This window comes from Saccopteryx bilineata, chromosome 5 (assembly GCF_036850765.1).
Source record: "Saccopteryx bilineata isolate mSacBil1 chromosome 5, mSacBil1_pri_phased_curated, whole genome shotgun sequence".
In the NCBI taxonomy this organism is placed as follows: domain Eukaryota; kingdom Metazoa; phylum Chordata; class Mammalia; order Chiroptera; family Emballonuridae; genus Saccopteryx; species Saccopteryx bilineata.
Window position 1 is genome coordinate 125918410 of NC_089494.1, and position 13445 is coordinate 125931854.

The window sequence follows — 13445 nt, forward strand, 5'->3', positions numbered from 1 at the left end:
ATGCTACAGCAACAGGGGTACAATCTGGCTCAAAAATTGAGATTAAACTTCAAGGGCTAAAATACAAGTAACTTGTAGGTTTTATTTCTGTAATAAACTGTTACCTGAAAGCTATTTCTAATTTTCTTCATATATACGTGTGTGTGTGTGTGTGTGTGTGTGTAAAGTACCTATCTGTATGCCCAGTTAGTCTCATTCTTAAATCTAACACTTCTGGAATTTTCCTTCATGTGTTGTCATCCTAATATGCCAAGAAAACATCTACTTAGTTGGACAAACTACCAGAGATGATGTTTCTACTAGAAAAATCTGATAAGCCCAAAAGCCTCCGTACTTGCAGACACAGAGACCAGGGCCCCTGCGTCATGTAAAACACTAACAAAGCAAGCCAGAGTCTGGGGACGGGGGCTGTACTCCTTACCTGCTGTGTCAGTCACACCTGGAAGACCGTCAGGTTCCCCAGCCACAGGAACTGGCTGCACTAAGTCAATGACATCTGGCTCCGAGGAGCTGGAAGTGCTCCCTTCTTGGGACTGTGGGAAGTGGCAGCATCCTGCACTGTCACATGGGACTTGCTCAGAGTTGTCCTCCAAGGAATCAAGAGTCTCTTCAAAAAACAGGATGACATCCTTTTCTTCACGTGTGAGGTACTTCAGGCTCTCATCATCCTGTATAACAGGTTTGGGGTTGGGAATGAAAGAGATCAAACAAATGGGTTTCACTGAAGGAAACTATCAGGACCAAGTTTGGCTCAATGCAGAGCCCAGGGGAGGACTCAGAGCATTCTAAAACTTCCCACCTGTGGAGAGTCTGCCTTTCAGTTTATCTCACTGACAAACCTGCGCCTGTATGCCCCTCACTCTTTTACCTGTGTGAAAAAGAAGGCTGTCAAACAGTATAGAAATTATTTGGGTCTTAGAACCTGTTATTAGCTCTAGTTCTGTAGTTTCTAATGGGTTGCTGACAAGAAAGCAATTCTTCCTCAGTGCCTCCCTGTGAACGCTGTTTGCAACTAACTGCTTTCAGATACACTTGCTTTTCCCATAATAGCATAATGTGCTAAATCTTTGGTTGAAGATGGGGAACTCACATATTTATGTCTTTCTCCAGAAACCTCACTAACAATGGGATTTATTTCCTTTAAAAAGGAACAGATCACAAAGACAAAAATAAAAGGAAAAAAGATGACAGCAACAAAATGTGGGAAGTTAGACAGCAGGAAGTTAGACTCAGAAGAAAGATGAACCTTCATCAGCAGCGGGGAAAGCCAGTAACCAACCTGCTGAGTCCCGGAGGGCTTCCCTCAGTCTTGGAGGGTTCCCCTGACCCAGGCACGGGGGTGTTGAGTGGTTCTGGAAGAGTGGCAAAGGTGATGTTGACCAGAGTAGAACAGTTTAGAAGGCTCTTTCAGAAGCAATTAGGTCATCCAGGTAGAAAACTAGACATTTTTTATTAAAGAAGATAAAAGAGAGATTTGAAGTGGAGAAAATGAAGCAGAGCTGACAGTGAAAGGCCATATTGAAAACGGGGAGTAAATGATGCCCAAATGATACTCTGCTCAGAAGATCAGAGAGTCTTCTCTGGAGATGTGAATGGTCCAAGGGCCAGAAGAGGCTCATACCACATATCCCCAATGAAATAACAAATGAGCTTGCTCTCCAGTGCAGGCCAGTCAACAAAACCCATCAGAATTTTAAAAAATTTTATCTATTATTTTTAGAGGGGAGAGGGTGTGGGAAGAAGCGGGAAGCATCAACTTATAATAGTTGCTTCTCATATGTGCCTTGACCGGGCAAGCCTCAGGTTTCAAACCGATGACCTCAGCATTCCAGGTTGATGCTTTATCCACTGCGTCACCACAGATCAGGCCCCAGCAGAATTTTTAATCAGGTTCTTAACATTCTACTCTTATATATTTGCATACAACTAATGGTCACCAAGCAGCTGAGAAAAACCTGTAACATGAGAGACACAGCAAAACAAAACGAAAAGACATAAAGTAACTTACAAGAAACAAACTATGCAAATAATAGAATTTCAAAAAGATGATCATTAATATCCTCTGAGAGATAATGATTCCATAAAAAATATGTTATTTTAAAAACTAGACAACAATAAAAAGCTCTGAGAAATTAAAGCTATGACTGGAAAAGTACAATAAAAGTAAAAAAAATATTTTTTTAAATAGAGAAGAAAAGAAAACTAGAGGATAAGTATGAAAAGGCTAACATCTGAATAACGAGAGTTCCAGAAAAGGAAATCAGAAAAAACAGAGTGGAAGAAATTATCAAAATAAATACATAAAATAATTCAAGAAAATGCCCCAATCAGAAGAATCAAAAGGAGCCATAAGAATAACCTAATAAACAAGAATAACATAGACTATTCCAAGACACATTATTGTGACATTTCAGTACACTGAAGACCAAGAAAAGATCCTGAAAGCTTCTCAAAGTGAAAAAAGAGGTTACGTAACAAGAGATTAGGAGTCAGAACAGCACCAGACTTCTCAGCAGCAATATTGGAAACTAGAAGACAATGTTGTGACTCCTTCAAAATTCTGAAAGAGCCACAGAGCTTCTGGTCCAGATGGCAGCATAGGCCAATGCAATACTAACATACTCAAATAACCACATCAAAATTATAACTGAACTACAGAACAACCGTCATTCAGAACTACCTAAAATCTAGCCAAGAGAAGTCCTACAACTAAGGGCTATAAAGGAGAAGCCACAACGCGACTGGTAGGAGGGGTGGAGATGTGGAATGGGCTGTTCCTACACCCACGTGTGGTGGGTAAAAATCAAGAGGGGTTCCTGATTTTTATCTCAGCCGCAGAGTTCCCCACTGAGGAGCAAGGGGTCCCAGCCCCACACCAAGGTCCTGAGCCCAGGGTTTAGTGCCAGGAAGGGAGTCCCCATAACTCCTGGCTGTTGAGGCTGAGTGAGATGGAGGCTGCTGGAATCCCAGGAGTTCTTCTTTTTTTTTTTTTCATTTATTTATTTATTTATTTATTTATTTATTTATTTATTTATTTATTTATTTTTACAGAGGCAGAGATAGACAGGGACAGACAGACGGGAACGGAGAGAGAGACAAGAAGCATCAATCATTAGGTTTTCGTTGCACGTTGCGACTTCTTAGTTGTTCATTGATTGCTTTCTCACATGTGCCCTGACCGCGGGCCTTCAGCAGACCGAGCAACCCCTTGCTGGAGCCAGCGACCTTGGGTCCAAGCTGGTGAGCTTTTTTGCTCAAGCCAGATGAGCCCGCGCTCAAGCTGGCAACCTCGGGGTCTCGAACCTGGGTCCTTCCGCATCCCAGTCCGACGCTCTATCCACTGCGCCACCACCTGGTCAGGCCCAGGAGTTCCTCTTAAAGGGCCCACACACAAACTTACTCAGACTCACTCTGAGCTCCAGCACTGGGGTAGGAGCTTGAAATGCTCCAGGGACTTACGGGAGGAACTGAACTGTCTGGCAATGAGAGTGAGAACTTGAGGGGCAGCTTTCTCCAAGGCTGAAGTGCTGGCAGAGACCATTGTTCCTTTTTTTGAGTTCTCTCCTGACAGAGCGGGGAGGCAGGTACCATATCTGAGTCTCCATCAACCTGGCCCACACTGTTCTTCCTGCTCTGGTGATTCCCTGAGGCCTTGCTCCACACGACTTGTGGGCCCACCCAAGCTGTTTCCTGTGGCTTTTCCCATATGAATGACCTGTCTTGACTCAGAATTCAGACTTTGCTAAAATCTCTCAAATAAGCAGCATCCAGCCTCATACCTCTTGCTAAGTGACCCCGGGCCTGAAACTAGCAACAACCAGCCTTGGTTTGCAGTTTGGCCTCTCCTGGGCACTTCCAAGCCCAGCACAGGTAGCAGCTATCTGCAGATCACTTTGTAGCTCATGCTGGGTGGCCCTGGGCAGAATACAGGCAATGGCTAACCTTGAAATGTACCTTCAAGAGGCCCCAGAGGCAGCACACTGGTGGACAGCTTCAGACCATGTCAAAACATCATCCAACCACCTCCACAAGTGACACACTCAGTGGACACTGCAGGCATCAGAGCCTCACTAAAGGAAGTCCTGTTCCATGGGTGGGCCCCTGAACAGCTAATCCTCCATGTGGTTAGTGGTTGCAGTCAGTCCTTGCAGCCAATCCTTCCCAATGATGTGCCAATAGCAATCAATTACAACAGGAAGGTGTACACAGCCCACAATGGGGTGGGGGTGGGGGAGTTCATCTGGAGTGCCCAGCTTGTGTGAATGGGGAGGCTGTGCCATTGGACCCAACAGGACACCTAATACACTAGGTCACTCTACCCAGCCCAGGAGACATAGTATCTCTACCTAATGTATAGAAACAAACAGGAAGGCTGTGAAAATGAGGATATAAAGAAACATGTCCTAAATGAAAGAACAGAAAACTGCAGAAAAATAAACAAAGTGAAGGCAAGCAATCTACTAGAGGCAGAGATAAAAACACTGGCTATAAAGATGTTTAATGAACTTAGGGGACAAGTAGATGAACTGAGTAGATGAACTTAAAACTTCAACAGCATAAAAAAAGGACATGAAAACCATAAAAAAGAACCAGTCAGAAATGAAGGATACACTAACTGAAACAAAGAATAACTTAAATGAATCAACAGCAGAGTAGATGAAGCCGAGAATCAAATCAGAGATTTGGAATATAATGAAGCAAAAACAATCAGGACAGTGAAAAAAAAATCCAAAAAAATGAGGATAATGGAAGGAGCCTCTGGGACAACTTCAAGTGTGCCAACATTCACATCATGAGGGTGCTAGGAGGAGAGAGCAAGCAAGAAATTGAAAACTTACCTGAAAGAAGGACAGAAAACTTCCCTAACTTGGTGAAGCAAACAAGACACCCAAGTCCAGTAAGCACACAGACTGCCAAACAAGATGAACCTAAAGAGGCCACACCAAGACACATCGTAATTAAAATGCCAAAGGTTCAAGACAACGAGAGGATCTTAAACACAGCAAGAGAAAAGCAGCCAGTGACCTACAAGGGAGCTCCCATTCGATTGTCAGTTGATTTTTCAACAGAAACTTTGCAGGTTAGAAGAAATTGCCAAGAAATATTCAAAGTGATGAAAAGTAACCAAGATTATTCTACCAAGCAGAGCTATTACTTAGAATTAAAGGATATGTAAAGAGCTCCCTAGATAAGAAAAAGCTAAAGGAGTTCATCACCACCAAACCAGTATTACATGAAATGTTAAAGGGTCTTCATTAAGAAGAAGATTAAAAATATGAACAATAAATGGCAATAAGTACATATCAACAATAGAATCTAAAAAACAAAATAAATGAACAAGTAGAACAGAAACAGACTCAGACACCAAACATTTTGACAGTTGCTAGATGGGAGAGGGTTGGAGGGGTGGGTAAAACAGGTGAAGGGAAGAAGTACAAACTGGTAGATACAGAGCAGTGGTGGGGATGTAAAGTGCAGCATAGGCAGTACAGCCAATTAAAATCTATGTATGATGTCAGCTGGGTACTAAACTTATCAGGATGATCACTGAATGATGTAATGTCTAATCACTGGGGTGGACACCTGAAACTAATACAATATTGTATGTCAAGTATAATTGAAAATAAAAACTGATTTAAAAAATGCTGAATGAATTCAGAACTAGAACTTTATACCTAACCAAATTTAGGTTAGGGTAGAATGAAGATGTGTTTAAGACATGCCAGGTCTACACAATGGCTCTCCCACATCTGCCTTTCTCAGGGAGCTACTGCAGGCAAGTGGGGAGTAGGGCTGTTCCCCTAGGCAAGGGAAGAAACCAAGTAAGACATACAGAAGCCTAGAAACAGGAGAATGAGAAGGCATCCCAGCATAATGGTAGCATCCCCAGGATGTCAATGGTGCAGTGAATGACCAGTCTGGTTCGAGCAGGCCAGAGGGCCGTACAGAACATGAAGAAAGCAAATAAAACCCAAACAGTAACTAACCACAAAAAAATCCCTAAAGCTATGAAAGAGAGCATATATCTATGAGTCAATTTACCTGTAGTTATACACACACATACATACAGATATATTAATTATATTAGTATTTATAGTAGCAAGAAATCAGGCAAAACAAGAGACAACTCTTGTTTTAATGTCTTTTTTTTTTTTTTTTTTGTATTTTTCTGAAGCTGGAAACGGGGAGAGACAGTCAGACAGACTCCCACATGCGCCCAACCGGGATCCACCCGGCACGCCCACCAGGGGCGAAGCTCTGCCCACCAGGGGGCGATGCTCTGCCCCTCCAGGGCGTAGCTCTGCGGGCTACCAGAGCCACTCTAGCGCCTGGGGCAGAGGCCAAGGAGCCATCCCCAGCGCCCGGGCCATCTTTGCTCCAATGGAGCCTTGGCTGCGGGAGGGGAAGAGAGAGACAGAGAGGAAGGAGGGGGGGGGGTGGAGAAGCAAATGGGCGCTTGTCCTATGTGCCCTGGCCGGGAATCGAACCTGGGTCCCCCACACGCCAGGCCGACGCTCTACCACTGAGCCAACTGGCCAGGGCTTAATGTCTTGTTTTAATGTCTATTAATAAAGGTACTATGATTAAATCAATCATGGCATATTCACAGATAGACTATTATATATTATATAGCCATAAAAACATTGTTTTCAAAAGAATATAAGGGTTTTTCCCCCCAAAGAATTTTTGTTTCACTGTTCCCTTCAAGGCCCTGTCTACATGCATATATATTTTGCATAGATAACATATACAAGTTATCATGTACTCTGCTTTCTACCTATACAGTAATTGTAATTCCTTTTATACATCGTTTTCTCTTAGTGACGACTGACTGATACTTATGTTTATTAACTGGCTTTTAATAATTCAAGGAATACAATGTTAAGGGCAAATAATGCATACAGAAAAATAGGGTTGTCTTGATTATTTAATTTAAGTGTATGCATACTTAGTATGTACACACATACAAAAATACTTAAAGGATGTATAGTCAAATGTCAATAATGGGGGAAAATGAAGGTAAATAAAGAAACAGGCATGAATTAAAAGTTGTCTGTGATGAGTGGAAATGGGAGCGAGACTCATGGAAGACTGGTGCTTTTCATAAATCTTGTAAAACTATTTGACTCTATACTGTGTTCATGAACTTTTTAAAAAAAATCAACTTATTGATTTTAGAAAGAGAAGGGAGAGAGAGAATGAGACAGAAACATCCATTTGTTCCTGTATGTGGCCTGACTGGGGATCCAACCCACAACCTTTGCATATTGGGACAATGCTCCAACCTATCGAGCTATCCAGCCAAGGCTGTGATCATGACCTTTGATAAAACAGCAAAAAATATGGTGGAAGCAAAGATAACTAAGAGCTACTCCGTCTGGTAATGTTTTACATGCTGCGATACAGAGGTACTCACATGACCTGCTACTCAAAGCAGGCCTATCTCTGGGCCTGTAATCTGTGATGACAATTTGAATGGCTTTTCTTTAGTTTAAAGCATAGTATACATTTGTTTGGGGGATGATTAACACAAGAATACATGCAAATTTCTCAAATTAGTTTGGCCAAATGATGACTCAGGAATCTTTACTGCATGGGTTAGGTTGGAAGATATAATGACTATTGCTAGAGGGATATCTACAGCTTAGGTAAGCAGATAGAACAGAAGACTGTTAGGGAGGGTAAGTAACACGTCCATTCGATATAAACCTGTATCCAGTAGCTGGGTCATAAGGTATATGTCCGCTTTTATAGATTCAAACAGTTCTCTGAGTGGCTGTACCAATTTCCAATCTCTCCTGTGGGGCTCCGTGCTCTGCACCCATATATGATAGGTGTGTGCTAGTGTCTCATTCTGATTTCCATACGTTCCCGAGAAGACGAATGGTGTTGAGCAGTTTTCCTCATAATATTTAACTGGCCATTTGGAGACCCCCATATCCCCTATAAAAAGCCTGTTCAAATCCTTGGCCTATTTTTTTTTAATTGTCTTAAAAATAACTTGTAGGATTATACACACTAGTTTCAAATATCTTTTTGAATGTATTTATTGTAAATACTTTCTACTCACTGGCTTGTCTTTTCTCTCTTAGCGGGGTCTTTGGATGGCTAGTTCTTATCTTTTTTCATGAGAACTTTTTGTGTCCTACTTGAGAAACCATTGTCTACTATCTGGTCATGAAAATATTCACTAATGTTTCATTCTAGAGGCACTGTTGTATTTAATCTCCCATATTTTGTACTGCAGTCCATCTGAAATGAACTTCTGTGTCTGATGTGAGGTCAGGACTCATTGTTTTCTAAGTGGGAACCCAGCTGTGGCCGCGCTGCTCCTCCTACGACCTCCTTTCTTCCACTCAGGTCTGCCTGGCTGCCAGTCAGGGGCAGGGTGGTGGAGGTCTGTATTTTAATTCCCTTTTCTGTTCATTTGTCTACTTGTCTATTTGTACACCCAGAAAGCACTTTCACTTACTGTAACTTTATAGGGAGTCTCAGTATCCGGTAGTTGAAGGCCCTCCAGTTTTGCTGTTGCTTAAATCTGCGCTAGCTATTCTTGGTCCTTTTTCTTTTAATTTTTATTCTTAATTTATTGTGTTGACATGGTTTCAAGTGTCCCACTCAATATAACACCCTGTACACACCACATCGTGCCCCCCATGCCCCCGCACAGTCTCCTTCCACCCCAATTCCCCCTACTTTGTCCCTCTGCCCCTCCCTCTACCCCCTTTCCCTCTGGCTATTGCTGTCCTGATGTCTGTATACACAAGTAATGTATATATAACTTGGCTAATCCCTTTACCTTCTTAGATCCAGTTCCCTCTTCCCCCTTCCTCCTAACAGTTGCCCATCTTTTCCTGTGACCCTGACTCTGTTTCTATTTTGTTCCTCAGTTTATCATGTTCATTAGAGTCGACATATAAATACCTGGCTTATATCATTTAGCATAATAATCTCCAGGTCCATCCACGCCATCGCAAAAGGTAAGATTTCCTTCCTTTTTACGACCATGTAGTAGTATTCCATTGTGTACATGTATCATAGCTGTTTTATCCATTTGTCCACTATGGACACTTGGGGCTGTTTCCAGATCTTGGCTAGCTAACAATGCTTCTTTTGGGATTCTTAGGATATGCTTCTAGAGGTGGGATAGCTGGGTCATAAGGAAGTTCCATTTTTAATTTTTTTTTAAGTGAGAGGAAGTGAGATAGTGAGATAGACTCCTGCATGTGCCCCAACTGGGATCCACCCAGCAACCCCTTTCTCAGGCTGATGCTCAAGTACCAAGCTATTTTTAGCACCTGATATGCTCAGACCAACCAAGCTATCCTCAGTGCCTGGGGCTATATTGAAACCAATTGAGCCACTGGCTGTGGGAGGGGGAGAGGGAGGGAGTAGAGGGAAGGGGAAAGAAGAAAATGGTCACTTCTATGTGTCCTGACCAGGAGTCAAACCCAGGATGTCCATATGCTGGGCTGATGCTCTATCTACTAAGCCTCTGGCCAGGGCTAAATACTTTTTTCCCTTCTGAAGTAAGAACAATTTCATATTAACTTGATCTAAGTGATTTTATTAATTTACATAGTTGACAGTCCCTGACACTTTCAATATTCCCTCTAATAACAGGGTCAGTATGAGGAGCATTAGAGGAGTGGCAAGATCCTTTAAGAGCAAATGGGCACAAAGTGTTCCTTATTTAATACTTTTTATTGAGCACTGGACCAAGAAAAAGAAGAATGGGGGGGGGGAATCTACAACAGTATTGAATCGCGGCAGTTCTCTCTGTCTATAGAATATATGACTAAGGAGTTTATATTTTATCTTGAGATTTACAGGATCTGGCCCTAACTTCCTTTCAAATTTCACTTCCTCCTACTCTAGAACAGTGACAGTCAACTTGTTCTGTAAGGACGAGATAGTAAATATTTTGGGCTTTGTAGGCTTTATAGTAGCAATGACTCAACTCTGTTAATGTGGTGTGAAGTTATAGATATGTTAATAAATAAGTCTAGCTTTGTTACAATAAAACTATATTTACAAGAACAGGTTGGGGGGGCCAGACTTGGTCCACAGGCTGTAGTTTGTTAACTCTTGCTCTATAATCAAATCACTTGCTATGCCCATCTCTGCATAGCCACATCTTACCTGTCCTTTACGGTTCAATTTAAATGTCAGCACACCTCCACCCTACTCCCATAGCATTTTCTGACTCACACAATCAAATATTTGAACATCTAATAAGCACTGTACAATATAAATACAGTGTAAATCATGTTCTTGTTGTCTAGCCCTGGCCGGTTAGCTCAGTTGGTTAGAGCATTGTCCTGAAATACCAAGGTTGCAGGTTCAATCCCAGGTCAGGGCATATAGTACAGGAAGTGAACAATAAAAGCACAACTAAGTGAAAAACAAATGAGTGCTTCTCTCTCTCTCACTCCTTCTCTCTCCCTTCCTCTGCCTAAAATCAACAAATTTTAAAATTAAAAAAAAAATCATGTTCTTGCTGTCTAGTTGACCATTTAATGAGAGCTTCAGATAAGAAAACAGGCAATTACTTTAGAGTGTGGAAATGGCTATGACAAGGTTACTCTGGGTGTTATGAACACAGCATGGATATCAAATCACACCTTTAGGGTGGGGGTCTGATTTGGAAAAACTCTGGAGAAGAAATAATATATGTCAATCATGGGAAGGAAGTGGGTGACAGTTAAACAGAGGAACGAGGGATAGTTAGACGTGTATTTTGGAGCAATCGTGTTGGTTATAGTGTTGAAAATACTGAATATGGGAAACAATTTAGACAAGAGCTAATGGTCACCTAAACTATAGTGGTGATGGGAACAGAGAGAAGCAGATGGAGTTGAGAGATACTTAAAAAGTATAATCAACTCCTTATATAAAATTCAGTTTTCTACTACAGTGGTTCATCACCCACGCTGGACTTAACACTTAAAGGAAAATTCATGTCTAATGTATCTGTGAACTATCCCCAGAGCTTAGACTGTCTTGTATCCAGCAGGTCACTGTAACCAACATGTCAGTTGCTCCTCACCATGTCTGTCTGTTTTGGCCCTCTGGCAATTAGAGCATGAAGCTCTCATAAGGAATCCAGCAAAGCTGTTCATTTTGTGACTCTTCTAGATGTTCTGGCAGATTGGTGAGATCATATGAAGGCCTCATTGTGTGGTGTAGGGCATTATACCTTGTCTTTTCTCCACAAACCTTATTCTTGCTAGATGACTCTGTCCCCATCCACTCAGCACATGTTCTTTCTAACTCTGCTGCTCTCCCAGATTCACTCAAAGACATCTCACATATTCTTGTATCCATGAGGAGTGGTTTACCACAATGATTCAACAAACAAACCTTGACACTATAAAATCACTAGGGCTCTTAGCATAGCACAGATCCCTGTAGTTAACAATAACCATCACAGATGTTATTAGGATAACATGATAATAATGACAATATCACCCTCCCCAATAAGCCACACAAAAACCCATAACCACAACTATTTGTTGAATTAAAAATCTAGATAATGCCCTGGCCGGTTGGCTCAGTGGTAGAGCGTCGGCCTGGCGTGCAGAAGTCCCAGGTTCGATTTCCGGCCAGGGCACACAGGAGAAGCGCCCATCTGCTTCTCTACCCCTCCCCCTCTCCTTCCTCTCTGTCTCTCTCTTCCCCTCCTGCAGCCGAGGCTCCATTGGAGCAAAGATGGCCCGAGCGCTGGGGATGGCTCCTTGGCCTCTGCCCCAGGCGCTAGAGTGGCTCTGGTCGCAACAGAACGACGCCCCAGAGGGGCAGAGCATTGCCCCCTGGTGGGCAGAGTGTCGCCCCCTGGTGGGCATGCCGGGTGGATCCTGGTCGGGCGCATGCGGGAGTCTGTCTGACTGTCCCTCCCTGTTTCCAGCTTCAGAAAAAAACTTAAAAAAAAAAAAATCTAGATAATTAACGCTTTCTGACCTTTCCCTCCTACTCTGACCTTCCCAATTCAGTGTTTTAATATCATTACTCACAAGTTTTTTAAAAATCTTCCTTGATTAGGTATAAAATAATTTCCCTTTGGTTGTATAGACAGAATTAAATGGGCAACTGGCCTGTAATAGACCTGCAACTTAAGACACATGCCATCTTCCCACATTAAGGGAGGGACAAAAATAAAAACACAGTATATAAACCCATCCATCTATCCCAACCTTAAAAAGCAAGGAGTCTTGCCCTGGCTGGGTTGGTTAGAACACTGTTCCAAAGTGCAGACGTTGCTGGTTCAATCCCCGGTCAGGGCACATATAGGGGAGATGTTCCTCCCTCCCTCTCTCTCTCTCTCTCTCTCTTTCTCTCTCTCTCTCCTCACTCTCTAAAATCAATAAAATAAACATTAAAAAAAATCAAGTAGTCCAACATAAGATTTCATTTGGAAAATAAGCTTAGGAAGGGGAGGTGCTACATGCCATTTTCACGTTCTGTGACAGAGTATAGGATTCACAGGCTGAGAGATGTGACAGCAATCAGCTCAGCCTCCTCACTGACGATGTGAAAACTGGATTCAGAGGCAACGCAGTGGCTTTCCAAGGGCGGTGCAGCTGTTTCATAGAGGGGCCAAGACTAGAGCTAGTCCTATGCTTGCCGTTTGTTTATTCCACTTATTTCCCTTTCTTGTTTATTCATTTTTAATTGATTTTAGAGAGAGGAAAGGAGAGAGCAAGAAAGAGACAGGTACCTCAATCTGCTCCTGTATGTGCCCCGAGTGGGTATCAAACTGGCAACCTCTGTGCTTTAGGACCATGTTCCAACCAAATGAGCTATCCAGCCAGGGCTTGTTCCCCTTTCTAATCACACATTAATCTAAAAGCCATGCTTGGAGAGCAGCACAGGTCTCGTACATCTTATCCTGGAGTTCCTAAAGCTCATAGTTTGACCTCAGTGTTCTTGTGCAATGTGAGACACAAATCAATTATAACCAGGCTGCTCAGTGACCAGAGGCCCAGGTCCTATAAGACAGATTCTCGCAACCTCAGCCTATTCCAGGACTTACTCTAAGGTGAGAAGCTGGAAAATGCGCCGAGTAACTGGAATGTATCCCCAAGTACCTTCTTTGTGATCAGCTGACCTTGAGCCCTGACCTAAGGGACAGGGCCAAAAATGCTATGGGCTCAGTCTGTCGTCTAACTTCCCAAATATGGAGCAGCTCTCCAAATGAACCTGGTCTCTGCTTGCACCTGGGAGAGGGAAGCAGAAACAGAGAATCCCCGGTGCCAAGGGCAAGGGAACAAGGTACTCAAGCCCAGAAGAGGGGCACTGGCCCTTGTCTAAGACAGTTCCTGTCTACTCCTCTCATTCTCACTGTCTCAGACAGGGATGTTAGAGGGGAAGGCCCTGGGGGAGCGATGGGGCATGAAAAGCAAGGCTGCGGGAAAAGCAAGGCTGCGGGAAAAGCAAGTCTGCGG

General features: G+C 42.8%; 1 protein-coding gene across 2 annotated transcripts in view; it reads right to left on the reverse strand.

Moving 5' to 3' along the window:
* The window catches only part of PROSER2 (proline and serine rich 2), a 47092-nt gene that overhangs the window by 4148 nt on the left and 29499 nt on the right, over window positions 1-13445 (reverse strand). For both annotated transcript variants that reach the window (XM_066280658.1, XM_066280657.1), the window contains exon 3: window positions 422-668. In XM_066280658.1, the coding sequence (XP_066136755.1) occupies window positions 422-668 (247 nt within the window). The remainder of the gene's footprint in view (window positions 1-421; window positions 669-13445) is intronic.